The following is a 20,729-nucleotide window of genomic DNA, read 5'->3' as shown; positions in this document are numbered from 1 at the left end:
ACTTGAGGTCAGGAGTTTGAGACCAGCCTGGGCAACATGGCAAAACCCTGTCTCTACTAAAAATACAAAAATTAGCTGTGCCTGGTGTCAGGCACCTATAATCCCAGCTACTCGGGAGGCTGAGGCAGGAGAATTGCTTGAGCCCGGGAGGCGGAGGTTGCAGTGAACCAAGATTGCGCCACTGCACTCCAGCCTGGGCAACAGAGTGAGACTTTGTCTCAAGAAAAATAAAGTAAAATAAAATAAATACACTTTGGGAGGCCGAGGCAGGCGGATCACCTGAGGTCACGAGTTTGAGACCAGTCTGGACAACATGGTGAAACCCCATCTCTACTAAAACTACAAAATTTAGCTGGGCATGGTGGCAGGTGCCTGTAATCCCAGCTACTTGGGAGACTGAGGCATGAGAATCACTTGAACCCGGGAGGTAGAGGTTGCAGTGAGCCAAGATCACGCCATTGCACTCCAGCCTGGGTGACAGAGCAAGACTCTGTGTCAAAAAAAAAAACAACAATAAAATAAATACTTCAGTGTGTATTTCCTACAAAAAAAAAAAAAAGACAGTCCTTCTAAACTGTAATATATCCAGCAAAATCAAGAAATGAAAATTGGCATATCACTCCCATTCACTCCCCAGAGGGCTCCATTCAGGAGTCAGCCTTTGTCCCATGAATGTCCTTTATGGCCAAAGGGTTCTGTCTGGAATCACACATTGCATTGAGTTGTCCCCTCAGTCTCCTTCAGGCTGACGTGGCTCTTCTGTCTTTTCTTGACTTTCAGAATCTTGACACTTTTTTTTTTTTCTGAGACAAAGTCTCACACTGTCACCCGCCTGGAGTGCAATGGAGTGATCTCAGCTTGCTGCAGCCTCCACCTCCTGGGTTCAAGCGATTCTCTTGCCTCAGCCTCCTGAGTAACTGGGACTACAGGTGCGCACCACCACTCTTGGCTAATTTTTGTTTTTTGTTTTTTGTTTTTTTTTAAGTAGAGATGGGATTTCACTATGTTGGCCAGGCTGGTCTCGAACTCCTGACCTCGTGATCTGCCCGCCTCGGCCTCCCAAAGTGCTGAGATTACAGGCATGAGCCACTGCGCCTGGCTGATCTTGACACTTTTGAGGATTGTAGATGAGGTATCTTGGGTTTATTCTATGCTTCCTCAAGGGCAGACTCAGGTTCTGCATCTTTGACAGGAACAGACCAGAAGGGGTGCTGTGTTCTTCCCAGTGCCTCCTCTCAGGAGGTCTCCCGTGACTGGTGGTGTTCACTGGGGGCATTTGGCCAAGGTGTTGCCTTCCAGATTCCTCCACTTCAAAGCCTCTCTCTTCACCTTTGTGATTAGCAAGTATCCTGGGGAAATCTTTTCTGAGACTGTGCAAATAATCCTGTTCCTCACCAAAGTTTCACTCAACTAATCTTAGACTTTGACACTTTTCAGATGCTCCCCAGGGAATTATAATGTACAGCCAAGACTGAGAACTACTGGCTTAGAGGTCAGGGCTCTGTCCTGTCTGGTTAGTTAACCGTAGCAGGGGACTTCCCTGTGTTGCAGTCACCTCATCTGCAAAGTTGGTTCATGAGAGCCCTGACTCCATGAAGCATGCGTGAGGAATCAGTGCAGTGATGGCCACACAGCATTTGCTAGAGGGCCAGGCACAAGGTCGGGGCATGTGACAGGTTAGAGGTGGCTACAGACAACAGAAACCCCTCCGCAGCGTAGCTTAAAACCCAAGGGCATGCTCCTCCTGCACATCGTAAGTCCGGAAGTGGGCAGCCCAGGGGCTGTGTCTCTGAACACCAGGGACCCCACTTTTTTTTCTCTCTCTCTCTTTTTGAGATGGAGTCTCGTTCTGTCACCCAGGCTGGAGTGCAGTGGCGCCATCTCAGCTCACTGCAAGCTCCGCCTCCCGGGTTCACGCCATTCTCCCGCCTCAGCCTCCGGAGTAGCTGGGACTACAGGTGCCTGTTACCTCTCCCGGCTAATTTTGTTTTTGTATTTTTAGTAGAGACAGGGTTTCACCATGTTAGCCAGGGTGGTCTTAATCTCCTGACCTTGTCATCCACCCGCCTCGGCCTCCCAAAGTGTTGGGATTACAGGCATGAGCCACCGCACCCTGCCCCACTTCTTTTTTTTTTCCAAGACGGAGTCTTGCTCTGTTGCCCAGACTGGAGTGCAGTGGTGCGATCTTGGCTTACTGCAACCTCCGCCTCCCGGGTTCAAACGATTCTTCTGCCTCAGCCTCCCGAGTAGCTGGGATTACAGGCGCCCACCGCCACACCTGGCTATTTTTTGTTTGTTTGTTTGTTTGTTTTTTGAGATGGAGTCTCGCTGTCTCTCCCAGTGTGGAGTGCAGTGGCGTGATCTCTGCTCACTGCAAGCTCCACTTTCAGGGTTCAGCCATTCTCCTGCCTCAGCCTCCCGAGTAGCTGGGACTGTAGGCACCCACCACCACGCCCAGCTAATTTTTTTGTACTTTTTAGTAGAGACAGGGTTTCACCGTGTTAGCCAGGATGGTCTCCATCTCCTGAACTTGTGATCTGCCCGCCTTGGCCTCCCAAAGTGCTGGGATCACAGGCCTGAGCCACCATGCCCGGCCTATTTTTTTGTATTTTTAGTAGAGATGGGGTTTCATCATGTTGGCCAGGCTGATCGTGAACTCCTGACCTCAAGTGAACCTCCCACCTCTGTCTCCGAAAGTGCTGGGATTACAGGCATGAGGCACCGCACCCAGCCTCCGTTCCTCTCTCCTTCTGTTCCACCCCATTTATTGTGAGACTTCTGGTCTTGAAGTCACTTCATGGCCCAAGATGGAGTTCTGGCTGTTCTGTGCTTATTTCAGGAGGGGAACTGGTGGGAAGCGGGGCACACAGCATGTCAGTTTACTTCTCCTTGGCCAGACTGAGTCATGTACCTGCATAGCTGCAAGCATGAAACTGGGATTATGTCAGTGAGGAAAGAGAGACAAGTGGATATCCAGGACGCAATTTGCCCTGTTTGCTGCTGTAAGGAACCACGGGAAGCCTGGGAAGCAGGTTGACTTGATGAATATTCCATGAAGTTGCCAAAGTCTCACTTAGTGACATTTACTTAGTTATCTGCACGCCAATTTACCATCTGACGTAGGGAGACAATTATTGTTAAGGAACAAAGGTAAAAACAAGATTAAAAGTGAGAGGGGAGAAGAAGGAAATCATACAATCTCAGAATGGTGAATCGTACTGCCAGAAACCTGCCAGCTAGCCTGTTCATTCAAGTCCTTGTGCAGGCTAGCTAGGAGTATCAGAAACATTTTGGCTATTTATGGATTTTCCAGAATATCTTGAGTATTTATCAGTGGAGCACATGCTGCAGGCTACCTTGATGTGATGTCTGCCAGGATCCTCCCATCAGCACCACCCCTTTAGTTAGGCCAGGCCTGTACCATTTCCTGCATCTCTATTTCTCAGTGTTATAGGGTGGGTGGGGTCTTAGGGTACCCACTGCGGCAGAGAGAGAAGAAAGCAGGGTCCCCATACAATGTCTGCCCCATTTGGGTTTGGTATCTCAGGGTCGAAGGGGCTTTGCATTTACCCCCATTTCTCTGTGTGCTGTGCTGGGCACGCCAGCAGTACTGGCTCTGTGGGAGCTGCTTGAGCTCACCTCCCCTGGCCTCTTCCGAGGCTTGGGAGGCAGGAGAGGGCAGAGTTCTATCAGAGTCGCCAGGATGGGATCTGACTGGCCACCCTTAGCGGAACCAGTGATCAACTCTTTTCTTTATCCCCAGGAAGTCTCTGAGTGCTCTGGCCTTCTCCCCTGATGGGAAGTACATAGTGACAGGGGAGGTGAGTCATGATCACGATTGAGTGGGAATGGGGGTTGGGGGGTCTCGGGAGCCATTCCTTGTGCTCCCAGCAGGCCTGGGAGTCCCTGGAATAGCTCCTTTCTGGGCCAGAACAGCCCCGTAGCAGATGGGGGAGATGGCTTTTGGGCACACCCTATGGCAATGCAATCTTCGGCCTTGACAACCCCTCTAGCCCTACCTGGTACAGAGCCCAGCAGCAGTAATGACCCCACCTTCCCTAGAATGGGCATAGGCCTGCTGTGCGCATCTGGGATGTGGAGGAGAAGAATCAGGTGGCGGAGATGCTAGGCCACAAGTATGGTGTGGCCTGTGTGGCCTTCTCACCCAATATGAAGCACATCGTGTCCATGGGCTACCAACATGACATGGTGCTCAACGTCTGGGACTGGAAGGTAAGACCAGCGGGCCTGTGACAGGCAGCCAGCTGCCAGAGCATCCTGTGTCTTGGGCACTGGGAGAGCTACATGAGAGGACGCAGTAAAGTGCTCACTCACCCAACACATGACAGCTATTGAGCACCTGCGACATGCTGATCCCTTATTGTAAGGCACGAGACAGGCGCCCAGCTGGAAGAATTATAAATATTTTTATAATGACCAGCTGTGACCTTAGCCAACTGACTTAACATCTCTGTGAGTCTGTTTCCTCCTCTGTTAGATGGATATAGTACTACTTATCTTGTTGAGTTGTAAGACTTTAATGAGTTGATAAGCACTGGAAGACTGGGCTTTGGAACAGCTGTGGAGCTGGCAGAAGTGGGTACCAAGTCCTGGCTCTGCCCATAACCCACTATGTGACCTTGAGCACATGACATCTTCCCCTCTGAGCCTGGGAGGGTTGGGGAGAGGCGCCTCCCTCATGGGGCTTTTGAGGGAATTTCATGGGTTATCCTGTGAAGGGCTCAGGGCAGGGCCCAGAGCAGGAGCCCCATCCGTGACAGCCATAGGTTGTGTTGTCCTTACATCCCAGCCATGACTGTCCCCAATACCATGTGTGGGCTGCAGAGCTTAGACCCTTGAGAGAGCTCTGGAACATACTCTCCTGGGGAGACCATTCCAAGCCTCTGTCCCCTCCTCTGTGGTGAGGAATGAGCAGGTTGCCCCACATAAGTTTCCCCATACAGCAGCTCCCTGGAGGGTCCCAGGAAGACAGACTTGGAGTGGGGACGAGCAGGGAGGCCCAGGCAGTCCAGTGGAATGAGTGCTGGCACGAGCTTTGCACTTATTCTTCCAGAAAGACATCGTAGTGGCCTCCAACAAGGTATCTTGTAGAGTCATCGCCCTCTCCTTCTCAGAGGACAGCAGCTATTTTGTCACTGTTGGGAACCGACATGTGAGGTTCTGGTTCTTGGAAGTCTCCACTGAGACAAAGGTGAGTTTCTGTCCCTGGCCCTTTAACCAGGCCCTGAGGGAGTCACCATCTGTGGCAGCATGGCCTCCTGTTTCTCCCTGGGATTTGAGGGCGGCGGTCTCGGGCCATTTGACCTCTCAGAGGCCCAGCTGCTGCTTCTGGGCCTACTCTCAGGGGGCTGATGCACAGGCCCTGCCAGGAACCCCCTGACCCTGGGACCAGCTCTCATTCTTGGACTGCTGCTTCCAGCCCCCCTGTCCAGAGTGGCAGGGTTCTAGTGTTTCTTTCCTTCTCCTCCATTTGGAAGAGCTTCTTGGAGTTCTCCTGTTTCGTTGTGTCCTATCATCTGGTCATGCAGGACCCATCGTGGCCCTGTTGGGGGCTCAACTGTGTGGACAGTATCTCACTATGCCCTCTGTGTCTCCAGGTGACGAGCACAGTGCCCCTTGTAGGGCGCTCAGGCATCCTGGGCGAGCTACACAACAATATCTTCTGTGGTGTGGCCTGCGGTCGGGGCCGGATGGCAGGCAGTACCTTCTGTGTGTCCTACTCGGGCCTCCTCTGCCAGTTCAATGAGAAGAGGGTGCTGGAGAAGTGGATCAACCTGAAGGTACCACCTCCCTCTCTGCCATCAGTTGGACAGGCTCTTTCTCATGATATGTGTCTGCAGGGGTGTTCATCAGTATTGACCACACAGGTTCTGCTTATGTGACTAATGGTGAATGACACCCCCTCTCTGAGCTTCAGGTTCCACATCTGTAAAATGGGAGTACTGCTGCCCTCCCCACAGAGCTGGTAAAGAAGTCACGTGAGATAATATAGGCAGTGAGCACCATGCTTGGTAACCTGAAATGGGCTCAAGGTGACAGTTGTTTTCCCGTTACTATTTGATCTACTTCACATTTCTCTTCTCCTTTGAGCACTCTGGCTGGTAGAGGATTGCATTTTTAAAAACTCAGAGGTATCATTGATTTAATAACTTTTCAATCAAAAAAGACTACACAAAATGCATGAACTTTTATTTATTTTTAATTTTTTTTTTTGAGATGGAGTCTTACTCTATTGCCCAGGCTGGAGTGCAGTGGTGTAGTCTCGGCTTACTGCAAGTTCCGCCTCCCAGGTTCAAGCAATTCTCCTGCCTCAGCCTCCCAAGTAGCTGGGATTACAGGCACCTGCCACAACGCACAGCTAATTTTTGTATTTTTAGTAGAGACAGGGTTTTACCATGTTGACCAGGCTGGTCTCAAACTCCTGACCTTTAGTGATTCACCGGTATTGGCCTCCCACTGTGCCCAGCCATAAACTTTTAAACTAAAGCATGATCTATCGATACATTGCAGAGCTTCTTTCCTTTAGTATCTGAAAGTTTGTGTCCAAGCTATTTTCCCATCTGGAATCAGCTGCCCATTTGGCTATCAGCCAGAGCGTTGTGGTTTTCTCTCCTGTTCCTTGCTTGCCTTTGTAACTCACTCCAGAGATCACCTTTGAGGTTAATGGCGTGTGAAAGAGTTCCAAGTTTTATATTTGTCCTAGTTGGTTAAACATCATTTTCTCTTTTTCAAGCAAGTGAAAAGCTTTCAATAGATAGATGTTTAGTTCCTAAACACTAAATGACTCATAAATTAAGTCCCTCTAGATTTGGAAAAACTCCTTAAACTGCGTCTAGAGGTCTAGCACTTCCTAGTAGGATAGACAGTCCTTTCTAGATACTATAACTTTTTTCTTTCTTTTTTTTTTTTTTTTGAGACGGAGTCTCGCTCTGTCGCCCAGGCTGGAGTGCAGTGGCCGGATCTCAGCTCACTGCAAGCTCCGCCTCCCGGGTTCATGCCATTCTCCGGCCTCAGCCTCCCGAGTAGCTGGGACTACAGGCGCCCACCACCTCTCCCAGCTAGTTTTTTGTATTTCTTAGTAGAGACGGGGTTTCACCGTGTTAGCCAGGATGGTCTTGATCTCCTGACCTCGTGATCCACCCGTCTCGGCCTCCCAAAGTGCTGGGATTACAGGCTTGAGCCACTGCGCCCGGCCTTATAACTTTTTTCTGTACTGCTTTGGAGTATAGTCATTATGAAGTTGTTTGTAAGCAAAAGGGAATAAAATTTAAGCCTAAAGGCCAGGCGCAGTGGCTCATGTCTGTAATCCCAACACTTTGGGAGACCGAGGTGGGTGGATCACCTGAGGTCAGGAGTTCAAGACCAGCCTGACCGACATGGTAAAATCCCATCTCAAAATACAAAAAAATTAGCCGGATGTGGTGGCAGGCGCCTGTAATCCCAGCTACTCTGGAGGCTGAGGCAAGAGAATCGCTTGAACCCGGGAGGTGGAAGTTGCAGTGAGCCAAGATCGCACCATTGTACTCCAGCCTGGGCGACGACCAAAAAAAAAAACTCCATCTCAAAAAAAAAAAAAAATGTAAGCTTAACATTCAACCCTGTTACTACAAGTGACTTACCTGAAATTGCAGTCTGCTGAACAGGTATTTTTCATACATAGCTGCGTTTCTCTGTAGACGGCAGTGACATCTCTGTCTCCGTTCATATCTCTGTCTACCTGGGGACACATGTATTTCAATAGCAGCAGTATACTATATCTTGATTTCAGAAATCTTAAAATATGCTAAAATGGTTGTCTTAGACCCAAGGAACTATAAGTCTTCTCTGGAGGCCTAAGGCTGCTCTGTCAGTCCCCATGTCCCTGGGCCAGGCCATGTGAAGCACCAAATCCACTGGGGTCCCTTTTGCCCCTACAGGTCTCCCTGTCTTCCTGCCTCTGTGTCAGCCAGGAGCTCATCTTCTGTGGCTGCACAGATGGGATAGTCCGCATCTTCCAGGCCCACAGCCTGCACTACCTCGCCAACCTGCCCAAGCCACACTACCTTGGGGTAGATGTGGCACAGGGCCTGGAGCCCAGGTACTGCCCTGCAGGGAGAGGGAACGGAACGGGAGGGGCCCACCCAGAGTCTCTCCACTGACATTCATCCATGCTTCCAGATCCATATATCTGTCCATCCCACAAATACTCATCATGACTCTCAGCCCTGGGCGTTACAAAGCAGAAAAGTCCTTGCCTTCCAAGGCAAGCTTCACAGTGAGAAGAGAGGCTGGCTAGGGGAAGAAACAGTCAGTGAGAAAACAAAGGAATAAACAGTATCATCTCAGATAGCGGTCAGCATGGTGAAGAACAGTGCAGAGCAGCTGTGAATGTGGTGGAGTGTTTGCATCCACATGGCTGGCTGACCCCTACTAAGCAGCTGCTAAGTGCCAGCCCTGGGTTGGAAGCAGGATACACCTATAGTGAAGCAGCAAAATCTCTGCCTCTGTGCAGTATAGCAGGGGGGCTCGATGATAAGCAAGGACACAAAGAAGGTAATTTCAGATAGGCATCAGTGCTTTGGGGAACACAGCAAGGACTCAGGAAGGAGAGTGCCCGGGGTGGGCTGTGCTGATTGGGTGTCTGGTGAGAAGGAGCCGCTGTGTGGAGAGCTGGGTCCCAGCAACTGAGGTGACAGTACACTGGGCTTGTCATGTTGCAGGAATAGTGAGGGATTGTGTGGCCAGAGCCCAGTGTGCCCGGGGAGGATGGTGGGAGATGAGGCCAGTGTGGGTCGCCTGTAGTCTATCCTTAGGTCAGTGGGCAGTTGCTGGGGGTTTCGGGCGTTGGGGTAAATGACCAGGCCTTACATGTTAGGTCCCTCTGCTGCTGTGTTGAGAGTGGATGGAAGTGCTGGGCTGTGGCTTTTCTTCTCCTTTGTTGCAAGTCTGTTTTATGGAATCGGGGGCTACCTAACCAGGGGGTGCCGGGTGCCTAGGGCTGCCTCTTTGTGGATTTCTGGATACTAGCTCCTGGGTGCCTTTTCCATGACAGGACCTGAACAGGGGAACTGGGTGTCATGAAGGAAAGGAGGGAGTGAGCAACCCACAGGCAGTGTTGTGTTATAGTAGCTGGGCTCACAATTCTGCTGCCTTCTGTTGTGCTGTGTGACCTTGGGAAGGTGACTATACCTCCCTGTGCTTCCGTTTTCTCATATGTAAAATATAGTGCCTGCCTCTTATCGTGGTTGTGAGAATTTATTGCAGGTAAAATTCTCGGCCTGGCACAGTGTAAATGCTCAGTAAACTGTAGCCTTCATAGGGAGACCCCAGGCCACGAGACAGCTCCCCAGCCTCCTTAGGGCAAAGAGGCTTTTTGATCATGCGTTGGTGAGGCCAAGAAGAGGTGGGACCTAAGATACATGCCTATTATCTTTGTATGCTCAGAGAGAGCAGGAGCTTGAGTTGGGTGAAATGATGGGAGAGAAATGTTCATAGGAATCAAAAACTCATTTGCTCTCAGGGCCAGGCAAAAGTTTCCGGTTTGTATCCTCTACATGAGAAGCAAAGCAGAGGAAGAGGGAAGAGGGAGAAGTAGAATTGGAGCAGGAGAGATGGATGGCCACAAATACCATGAGGCATGGCATTGCCAGGGAGGCAGCTCCACTGTCACTAGAGGTGGCTGTCACTACTCAGTGACATTGATGGTGATTGATTACCCATGTGGCCTTGTTAGCTTCCTCTTCCACAGGAAGGCAGAAGCAGTCTACCCAGATACAGTGGCACTGACCTTCGACCCCATCCACCAGTGGCTGTCCTGCGTGTATAAGGACCACAGCATCTACATCTGGGATGTCAAGGACATCAACAGAGTGGGCAAGGTGTGGTCAGAGCTCTTCCACAGCTCCTACGTTTGGAACGTGGAGGTGAGCCCCCCCTCCCTCCCTCTGCCCCTGTTCAGCCTCTGCACAGTTCCCCACAGTTTGGGAACCCATTCAGTAGTTCCTTCAGAAGATACTCATTGACTACCTCCTATGCGTCAGGCCCTGTCCTAGGTGCTGAGGACACAGACACAAAAACCCTGCCCTTAAGAGCTCACATTTGGATGGGAAAGGAAACCTGGAAACATCATCAGTGAATAACACGCCAAGCAGCAGTAACCCTCTGAAGAAAAACGAGGCGGGGAAGGGGAAGGGGAATCCAGGTGGTATTCTAGAGAGGAGAGGGGTCAGGGAAGACCTTCCTGAGGACATTTAAGCAGAGACCTGCAGGAAATTGGGGAGTGAGACCTGCAACTGCTGGGGAGAACCACAAGCACAGAGGCCCTGTGGCAGGAACGTGCACTCTGCAGAAAGCTTTGCTGTGGAGATTGTTTCTCTATTTCACTGCTTTTTTTAAAAAAAGAGTTGAAGACGGGGCATGGTGGCTCACTCCTGTAATCCCAACACTTTGGGAGTCTGAGGCGGGAGGATCACTTGAGCCCAGGAGTTTGAGACGAGCCTGGGCAACGCAAGACCCTATCTCTACAAATAATTTTTAAAAATTAGCCAGGCATGGTGGCACACACGTGTGGTCTCAGCTACTCGAGAGGCGGAGGCAGGAAGATCACTTGAGTCTAGGATGTCAAGGCTACGCTGAGCTGTGATTGTGCCACCACACTCCAGCCTGAGTAACAGAGTGAGACCCTGTCTAGAAAAAAAAAAAAGGTTTTGAAGTTTTTATTTTCTGAGAGTGAGTTTGTGGGTTTTAAAAAATTCTCTAAAGTTAGCCAGGCACGGTGACTCATGCCTGTAGTCCCAGCACTTTGGGAAATCGAAGTGGGCAGATCACTTGAGTCCAGGGGTTCGAGATCAGCCTGGGCAACATGAGGAAACCCCGGCTTTACAAAAAATAATGGAAAATTAGCCAGGCGTGCCTATAGTTGCAGCTACTCGGCAGGGGCTATGGCAGGGGGGCTGAAAATTTCTTACTGGAAATGTTTGTCCTAGAGGAATTGTGTTTTCAGTGGCCAGATTCAGGACCGTGACAAAGAACTTTGTCCTTTTGAATAGGCAGCATTCAGCCGTATGACTCTGGTTGAGTCTGTCTGCCTTCATGGGGCTGACGTTTTTGTTGACAGCACTTTTTTTCCATTCAAAGAATGTTTTTTAGTAACTTAAAATTTATATATGAAATTTTTAAAAATTTGGGAAAATAGGTGAAATGTTATAGATAAGGCTACAGTCTACATTGATGACTTCCCTGCCCCCAATTCTGCTCCCTGTCACCCTCACTGTTATCAATTTTATTATGTGTCTTCAGTTGATTTTCTTTGCATCTCCTTATTGTTTATGAATATAGCTGTTCAGCAGCAGTATCTGTGGATAGATCTTTTCATCAGTTCTAGAAAATTGTCAGCCAATACTGCTTCTACCCTATTCTCTCTCTGCTTTTTTTTTTTTTTTTTTTGAGATGGAGTTTCACTTTTGTCGCCCAGGCTGGAGTGCAATGGTGTAATCTCGGCTCACAGCATCCTCCACCTCCCAGGTTCAAGCGATTCTCCTGCCTCAGCCTCACGAGTAGCTGGGATTACAGGCATGCACCACCACACCTGGCTAATTTTGTATTTTTAGTAGAGACGAGGTTTCTCCATGTTGGCTAGACGGGTCTTGAACTCCCCACCTTAGGTGATCCGCCCACCTCAGCCTCCCAAAGTGCTGAGATTACAGGCATGAGCCACCATGCCCGGCCTATTCTCTCTTCTATAACTCTAAGGTTCTACCTGTATTCTTCATGTTTCTGAAAATAAACATCATAAAAATCACACAAACGATATGTAGAGTTTATCAATTATTGTTAGCAGCTTCCCGCCCCCCCGCAAGACAGAATCTTGCTCTGTTGCCCCAGTCTGGAGTGCAGTGGCACTATCTCAGCTCACTGCAACCTCCACCTCCTGGTTTCAAGCAATTCTTCTGCCTCAGCCTCCCAAGTAGCTGGTATTACAGGCAGCCGCCACCACGCCTGGCTAATTTTTGTATTTTTAGTAGAGATAGGGTTTCACCATGTTGGCCAGGCTGGTTTCAAACTTCTGACCTCAAGTGATCTGCCCGCCGCAGCCTCCCAAAGTGCTGGGATTACGGGTGTGAGCCACTGTGCCTGGCCTCTTAGCAGCTATTGATGCTCAATGCCTGGACCCATTTATTGAGGGTTGCAATATGGTGATATTCTAATTCTATAATTTATTTTTATTAGTTGGACTACTTACACGAAGAGATATTTGCTCTCATCTGCCATTTGGTCACCCAGTGCTATAATTCATATAGGAAAGGCAGGAGAAATACTTGATTCTTTCCCTTTATTTACCAGTTTTCAAGATAATGAATTGGTTCCCTATCCTCTAAAGGTAACTAGTTTTATTTAATATCATTATAAACTCATATATATTTAAATATATCAGATATGTTTTAATCTATTATAATTATTAACTTTATTGGAGCTCATATCATCCCATCTTTGGCCAGTGAGAGCCTCTTAACATTGGCTCCTGAGTCCTTTGGACATGACCCTAGTATTTCTTGATAGCCACCTTGCTGCCTGGGATGCCAATATGTTCCAGTCTCATCTTGTACCTTTCCTGTCCCATATCAGGAATCAACCATTTCTTGAAAAGACCATGTTTAGTTTTTTGGGCTGGGTGTAGTGGCTCATGCCTGTAATCCCAGCACTTTGGAAGGCTGAGGCAGGGGAATTACCTGACCCCAGGAGTCTGAGACCAACCTGGTCAACATGGTGAAACCTTGTCTCCATTAAATACAAAAAATTAGCCAGGCATGGTGGCGGGCGCCTGTAGTCCCAGCTACTCGGGAGGCTGAGGCATGAGAATCACTTGAACCCGGGAAGCAGAGGTTGCATTAAGCTGAGATCAAGCCACTGTACTCCAATCTGGGTGACAGAGTGAAACCCTATCACAAAAAAAAAGAAAAAAGAGAAAAAGGCCAGGTGTATTTTTTTAGTACAAATTGGGATTTCAGAATCACAAGTTGGGTGTTAGGGATACTCATAGCTATTGGGTTGATGCTTCCAGAAGCCTAGTTCTTAAGGACACAGGGGATGATGGAATTAGAATATCCCCATTAACTCATTTGCTTTTTCCCACATTTACATGCAACAGTCTGAGAACGGACAGCTCTTCAGTTCTGAAGACAGTTAAAACAATTGTATTGCATATGTTCTCTCTACTCTCTCCAATTTTTAAAATAGTTATACTATAGTTACAGGATCTGAATATGTAGCCATTGCATACTATAGTCTCTCCCTTTTGACCCCTGTTTATTTTGAAATGGGGAATTATATATATATAGTGGTAAAATATACATGACATGAAATTTACCATTTCAGCTATTTTAAAGTTACCATTTGGTGGCACTTAGTACACTTACAGTGTCATGCAGCCATCGTTACTCTCTAGTTTCAGAACATTTTCATCACCCACCCACCCAAAAAAAATCCTGTATCTGTTAAGCAGTCCTCCCCATTCCCCACTCCCCCCATCGATGGAGATGACTAATCTGCTTCTATCTATGGATTTACCTGTTCTGAATCTTTTCCGTTTTCTTTTCTCTCCTTTCCTTCCTTCCTTTTTTTTGAGACTGAGTCTTGCTCGCTCTGTCACCCAGGCTGGAGTGGTGCAGTGGCGCAATCTCAGCTTACTGCACGCTCCGCCTCCCAGGTTGACACCATTCTCTGGCCTCAGACTCCTGAGTAGCTGGGACTACAGGTGCCCGCCACCACGCCCAGCTAATTTTTTGTATTTTTAGTAGAGATGAGGTTTCACCGTGTTAGCCAGGTCTTGATCTCTTGACCTCATGATCCGCCCACCTCGGCCTCCCAAAGTGCAGGGATTACAGGCGTGAGCCATCGTGCCCGGCTCTTTCCTTTCTTTTCCTCTTTCTTTCTTTCTTTTTTTTTTTTTTTTGATGGAGTCCTGCTCTGTCACCCAGACTAGAATGCAGAGGCACAATCTCGGCTCACTGCAACCTCCACCTCCCGAGTTAAACAATTCCCATGCCTCAGTCTCTAGAGTAGCTGGGATTACAGGCACATGCCACCATACCTGATGAATTTTTTGTATTTTAGTAGAGACAGGGTTTCACCATGTTGCCCAGGCTGGTTTTGAACTCCTGAGCTCAGGTGATCCACCCACCTCAGCCTCCCATAGTGCAGGGATTACAGGTGTGAGCCACTATGCCTGACCTGAATATTTTTTATAAGTGAAATCATAGAATATGTGGGCTTTTGTGCCTGGCTTTCACTTAGCATAATGTTTTCAAGATTTATACATGTTGTAGCATGTGTCAGTACTTCATTCCTTTTTATGGCGGAATAGTATTTCATTGTATGGATAGAACACATTTTGTTCTCTGTTATCAGTTGACGGCCACTTGGGTTGTTTCTACCTTATGGCTGTTGTGAATACCACTGCTATGAACGTATAAGTACAAGTTTTTTTTTTTTTGAAATGGAATCTCACTTTGTCGCCCAGGCTGGAGTGCAGTGACGTGATCTCCGCTCACTGCAACCTCAAGCTCCCAGGTTCAAACAATTCTCCTGCCTCAGATTCCTGAGTAGCTGGAATTCCAGACGCACCACCACGCCTGGCTAATTTTTGTTTTTTTAATGGAGACAGGATTTTGCCATGCTGGCCAGGTTGGTCTCGAACTCCTCACCTCAAGTGATCTGCCCACCTCGGCCTCCCAAAGTGCAGGGATTACAGGCGTGAGCCACTGCACCTGACCTAGTTCTTTCTTTAAGTTACATCACTTTGTTTCTGAGTTTTTCTAGGTTGTTTTTCATATCTTGGATCATTTTTTATTTTTATTTTTATTTTTTTTTTAATTTTTTATTTTATTTTATTTTATTTTGAGATGGAGTCTTGCTGTGTCTCCCAGGCTGGAGTGCAGTGGCGTGATCTGGGCTCACTGCAAGCTCCGCCTCCCGGGTTCACACCATTCTCCCGCCTCAGCCTCCCAAGTAGCTGGGACTACAGGCGCCCGCCACCACGCCCGGCTAGTTTTTTGTATTTTTAGTAGAGACGGGGTTTCACCATGTTAGCCAGGGTAGTCTCCATCTCCTGACCTCGTGATCCACCCGCCTCGGCCTCCCAAAGTGCTGGGATTACAGGCTTGAGCCACCGCGCCTGGCTTGGATCATTTTTTAAATATCTTTTACCTTCTTTTGAAATAGTAGGCCAGGCATGGTGGCTCATGTTGGTAATCCCAACACTTTGGGAGGCTGAGGCAGGTGGATCACCTGAGGTCAGGAGTTTGAGACCAGCCTGGCCAACATGGCAAAACCCGGTCTCTACTAAAAATACAAAAAAATTAGCTGGGTGTGGTGGCGGGCGCCTGTAATCCCAGCTACCTGGGGGACTGAGGCAGGAGAATTGCTTGAACCCAGGAGGTGGAGGTTGCAGTGAGCCAAGATCATGCCATTGCACTCCAGCCTGGGCGACAGGGCAAGACTCTGTAAAAAAAAAAAAAAAAAAAAGTAAGTTATAGTTTTTATCTTTTTTGTGAAAATATGTTTCTGATGTGCTTTTTTTTCTTCTTCTTCTTCCTTTTTAAGAGTGACTGTTAGATTTGACCTTGGTCCTTTCCTGTTGTTCATTTTTACGTGATACCAGTTTTTCTGAAGTATTAGAATTTGGTGTGCTTCAGGACAGATTTTCCAAATTCACAAGAGAGAACTCTGTCTTCTGTTTTTTAATGGGGGTGGAGTGGCATGTTTTGTTGTTTTGTTTTGTTTTGTTTGTTTTCGAGAAAGAGTCTCTCTCTTGCCTAGGCTGGAGTGCAGTGGCATGATCACAGCTCACTGAAGCCTCAACCTCGTAGGCACAAGCAATCCTCCTGCCTCAGCCTCCCGAGTAGCTGGGACCACAGGCATGCACTACCATGCCCGGCTAATTTTTTAGTTTTGATAGAGATGGGGTCTCACTATGCTGCCCAGGCTTGTCTCAAACTTGGGCTCAAGCAATCCTCCTGCCTCAGCCTCCCAAAGTGCTGGGATTATAGGCTTCTGTTATTTTTCTGTGTTAAAATATGGCAGCCTGCTTTCTGATAGTTCCTTCTTGTGGTCCTCTTTTTCTGTTATGTCTCTCCTTTAATCTGAATCTCCTGTTTACTTTATTTCTCCTGTCCCTGTTGTGATTGATCAGTTTTGTTTCTACTCTCAGCAGTTTCTCTTCAGTGTGGCGCTTTGTCCTGAAAGGGAGCCCTGGCAGCTCAGTTTTGAGAGTTCACAGGATCTTCTCCAGTCCCTTTAGGCCTTACCCCTTACACTCAACTGCTGCTGGGGCGGATGAAACCCTCCCAATTTCAGCTGCTGTCCAGTTTGGCCCAGTGTGCTTTCCAGTGAACACTTGTTGGCTACTTTGGAATTATCCTGTTGCTGGGTCTGTCAGATGCCTCATTGCTTCTCTGTCTCCCACATGCATGCTGATATGTAGGTCTTGTGACTAGTGGTGGTTTGTCCCACTCACTTGTATTTTGGGGGTTATGGGAGTATTTTGTCACTGAGTTTTGCTATAAATGTTGTCTGTAGGTTTGGGTTTTGCCATCTGGTTGATGTTTTTCTTATGTCGAGATTTTGGGAAATTAAAAAAATTAATGCCGCTACTATCGTCTTCCCAGTTCTCAATCTTCCATATTTTGAGATCTCTTTATATGGTGGCTCTTTGTCCTTCTCAGATTCATTCTAAACATCTTTAGTTCTATCTTTCAGTTCACTTAATTTTCTCCTCAATTATATCTAATCTTTGGGGGTTTTTTTGTTTTGTTTTGTTTTGTTTTGTTTTTTGTATTTTTTAAAACCAGAACATTTATTGCATGACTAATCGTTGACATTCTTAAGATGAACTAGATGCTGCAACAGCTACCCTCTTGGGTTTAGTTGTTGTTCCTTCACGGAATCCATGCCTGAATCTGCGGTATACAATTTTTAGGTGCCTCATTCGACCAGTTCCGGTGGTATTTCGTCTTTTAGCCTTGGCACTCCAGTTATACTTTCTCTTGCGCTTGGCAGGGTAGCCACATTTGCCACAGGTCGACTTCTGAAGGTGGTAGGCCTTAGAGCCACAGCGGCGGCACAATGTGTGCATCTTATTGCGACGCTTTCCAAACGATGACGTTCCCTTCGTCATCTCGCTTCTGCAGCCGAGACCAGAGAGCTAATCTTTGGTTTTTAATATGTTTTTATTTTTATTTATTTATTTGTTTGTTTTTGAGACGGAGTCTCGCTCTGCTGCCCAGGCTGGAGTGCAGTGGCATGATCTTGACTCACTGCAAGCTTCGCCTCCTGGGTTCACAACATTCTCCTGCCTCAGCCTCCTGAGTAGCTGGGACTACAGGCGCCTGCCACCACGCCCAGCTAATTTTTTGTATTTTTTTTTTTTTAGTAGAGACAGAGTTTCACCGTGTTAAGTCAGGATGGTCTTGATCTCCTGACCTCGTGATCTGCCCACCTTGGCCTCCCAAAGTGCTGGGATTACAGGCATGAGCCACTGTGCCTGGCCTATTTTTTATTTTTTTATTTTTATTTTTTTGAGACGGAGCTTTACTCTTGTTGCCCAGGCTGGAGTGCAATGGCACGATCTCGGTTCACTGCAACCTCCACCTCCCAGTTTCAAGCAATTCTCCTGCCTCAGCCTCCCGAATAGCTGGGATTACAGGCATGCACCACCATGCCCGGCTAATTTTGTATTTTTAGTAGAGACGGGGTTTAGTAGAGACGCTGGGGAAGCCAGCGTCTGGGGTGCTGGTCTCGAACTCCTGACCTCAGGGGATCTGCCCGCCTCGGCCTCCCAAAGTGCTGGGATTACAGGCATGAGTCACTGCGCCTGGCCAATATGTTTTTATTATTCATTTCTAGAAGCAGTTCTGTTTGGTTCTTTTTCAGCCCTGCTTGGTTAATCTTTATAATTTCTGGTTGGCTGCATACTTTTAATCTTGTCAAAATTATCTTTTAGTTCGTCAAACATATTGATCATAGTTATTTTGTATTCTGTCTGATAATTTCAATTTGGGTTTTTTATTTTGTTTTTGGTTTGTCTGTCTGTTTGTTTGTTTGGAGACACAGTCTCATATGTTGGCCAGACTGGACTTGAACTGCTGGTCTCAAGTAATCCTCCTGCCTCAGCCTCCCAAGTAGTTGGGACTACAGGCATGCGCCACTTCCCTTGATTTAATAATTTCAGTATTTGAAGTCTTGCTAGACTCTGTTGCTTGTGCTACTTCTTGCTCATGGTACATTGTTTTCTTTTGTGTTTAGTGATGTTTGAGTTCCACATTTCCCTTGAAAGTTTATTTGAGGGTATGTATTAAGGCCTAGGCTGAAGGTGGGACATAGACATGTGGTAACATTTTGTATCCTTTTTTTTCCCTTGTTTATTTTTAGCATAGAAAGTATTGCAGGACACCTGTTTATCTTTAACTTACTTTTTTTTTTTCCCATGAAAATGCAACAGTAAGTCATAGTGCTGTCATTGAGTCATCCTTTGCCTTGTCCTCCGGGAACTGTAGGTGTATCCTGAGTTTGAAGACCAGAGAGCTTGTTTGCCGTCAGGATCCTTTCTGACTTGTTCTTCAGACAACACCATTCGCTTCTGGAACTTGGACAGCAGCCCTGATTCTCACTGGCAGAAAAACATCTTCAGCAATGTGAGTGGCTTCCTTTGTGAACCATCTTTCAGGAGGAACAATACTGTAAGCTTGAATGTAGGGGCAGGAAGGAGTCTGATGGACCCGAAATGTTAGGTTCCACTAGGGCAAGAGCCGGCAACCAAGGCGAGTCCCTCTCTGCATCGCTTCCTCTTGTTTCTCTTTCTCCTGCTCCCTCTCTGAGGTGGCACAGTCTATCCTCTCTGATTCTTTGCCAGTTGGCTCCTGCTCTGCAGATGTGTGGATATGGCCACTCCCAGCAGCCCAACACACCCAGCAGAGGTGAAATTGCTTCCTAAGTCTTCAGATGGAATTCCCTGGGAGAGCACCTAATGAGCCAGGCCATTCCGGGGCTCCCCCTGTCCATTGGCTGCCACACAGTGAGGCCTCAGCGGGGTGCAGGCAGAATGCTGGCGAGAGCCATGATAGGAGGCTGGGAAGAAGAGTTTGCTGAAGAAATTTTGGTTAGTATTGTGAGGCCAGTGAGAGGGCATCTCTGGGGAGCTGAGACCTGAGTCATGCATTCATTTATTCTGCAGACGCTTATTAAGGTCCATGCCATGTGCTTTGCTACATGCTAGGGACACAAGAGCGACTAAGACTTTTCTGCCCTGTGGCACACACAATCTAGTGAGGGCAGGCAGTGAACTGACAACCATCCACGTTACGCACAATCACAAGTGCAACAAGCACCATGAAGGAAAATGTGCAGGGTGTTAGTAGGACATAGAGCAGCAGCATGTGAACTTATCTGGGACATCTAGAGCAGTTTCCCACGGAAGGGACAGCTAAGTTGAGATTGGGAAGAGTAAAGAGGGAAGGGGAGAGAGTCTATACTTAGGGAATAGCCTGTATGAAGGCCCTGGAGTGGAAAACAGCTGGGTGAATTGGAAAACCTGAAAGAGGCCAGTGCGATTGGAACTAAAAAGACCCTTGATGCAGGAGGCTATAGCAGGTGCCCCACAGGTACATTTTTATTACTCCCCTCATTCCCCACCCAGTGCTACTATCATCTCCTTTGTACCTGTGATACACATGCTGTTTTTGACTGCACACAATAGAAAAACTCAAGAGGTAAAAGTTAGGTTTCTGATTCATAAAAGTAGTCTGGAGGTAACCAGTTTAGACGTTCTGCAGGAAGCCCTTAGGGATCCAAGGGCCTTCCAGCTCTCTACTCTGTCATTTGAGGGAGTAGGCTATGTCCTTATGACCCAGTGTTGCTGTGGGGACTCCTGCTATCATATCCGAGTTCCAGGCTGCAGGATGGAGAAAAGACAGCAGAAGAATACATGCTAGCTTTATGTTTAATTGTTCAGAATTTATTCACATATTCTTATCTAGCTGCAGGGGAGGCAAGGAAATAATTATTCTGATTGGTGAAACTCCCAGCTCAAAATTAGGGTTGTATTACTAATGAAGAAGAGACTGGCTATGGAGGGACACGATTTCAGAGGTGCTTCTGAGCTGCTTGTGGTGCTGACCTCAGCCCTGTCCTTCCTGCAGACCCTGCTGAAGGTCGTGTATGTGGAGAATGACATCCAGCACCTGCAGGACATGTCACACTTCCCAGACCGGGGGAGTGAGAATGGGACGCCCATGGACGTGAAAGCCGGGGTGCGGGTCATGCAGGTCAGTCCTGACGGCCAGCATTTGGCTTCAGGCGACCGAAGTGGAAATTTGAGGCAAGTGGGCCCTGGCAGTGTCCAGTGTACACCTCCCAGCTCCAGCTCGGATTCTCAGGGCAGTGGGCAGGAGCCCTGGCCTTGGCACCTCCTGCTGCCCATTGGGAATGAGGGGCTGTGAATAGTAATCCCATAAACAGCCCGCATTGGGAACTTAAGCTTGAAGAGGCTTCCAGAAGGGCTGAGAGCAGGGTGACTACCAGGACCTCAGCAGCTAGGGTGTGCAGACTTTGCCTACAGAGTGCACAGGCAAGCTCACATGACTCTAGGGCAGAGTGACACTTTCACCAGCCACATGGTACCAATGCTGAACTGTCAGCAAAGATGCCAGCTGGAGGAGGGTCCTGGTGGCCCTGGG

At 48.0% G+C, this 20,729-nt stretch overlaps 1 protein-coding gene and 1 pseudogene across 8 annotated transcripts in view; one reads left to right on the top strand and one right to left on the bottom strand.

The window, feature by feature from the left end:
• The window catches only part of WDR62 (WD repeat domain 62), a 51,648-nt gene that overhangs the window by 8,465 nt on the left and 22,454 nt on the right, over positions 1–20,729 (top strand). For 5 of the 7 annotated variants that reach the window (XM_031659606.1, XM_031659605.1, XM_031659604.1 and 2 more), the window contains 8 exons: positions 3,764–3,821; positions 4,063–4,233; positions 5,075–5,212; positions 5,619–5,801; positions 7,938–8,098; positions 9,734–9,923; positions 18,552–18,689; positions 20,193–20,371. In XM_031659606.1, the coding sequence (XP_031515466.1) occupies positions 3,764–3,821; positions 4,063–4,233; positions 5,075–5,212; positions 5,619–5,801; positions 7,938–8,098; positions 9,734–9,923; positions 18,552–18,689; positions 20,193–20,371 (1,218 nt within the window). The remainder of the gene's footprint in view (positions 1–3,763; positions 3,822–4,062; positions 4,234–5,074; positions 5,213–5,618; positions 5,802–7,937; positions 8,099–9,733; positions 9,924–18,551; positions 18,690–20,192; positions 20,372–20,729) is intronic. The other 2 variants (XM_031659602.1, XM_031659607.1) reach the window with 2 other exon arrangements.
• LOC108583272 lies at positions 16,797–17,196 on the bottom strand (annotated as a pseudogene). The gene has a single exon (XR_001897708.3). The product of XR_001897708.3 is annotated as a 60S ribosomal protein L37 pseudogene (transcript).

The sequence above is a fragment of the Papio anubis genome, chromosome 20 (assembly GCF_008728515.1).
Source record: "Papio anubis isolate 15944 chromosome 20, Panubis1.0, whole genome shotgun sequence".
NCBI lineage: Eukaryota > Metazoa > Chordata > Mammalia > Primates > Cercopithecidae > Papio > Papio anubis.
This window is presented reverse-complemented; position numbering and strand designations above follow the sequence as displayed.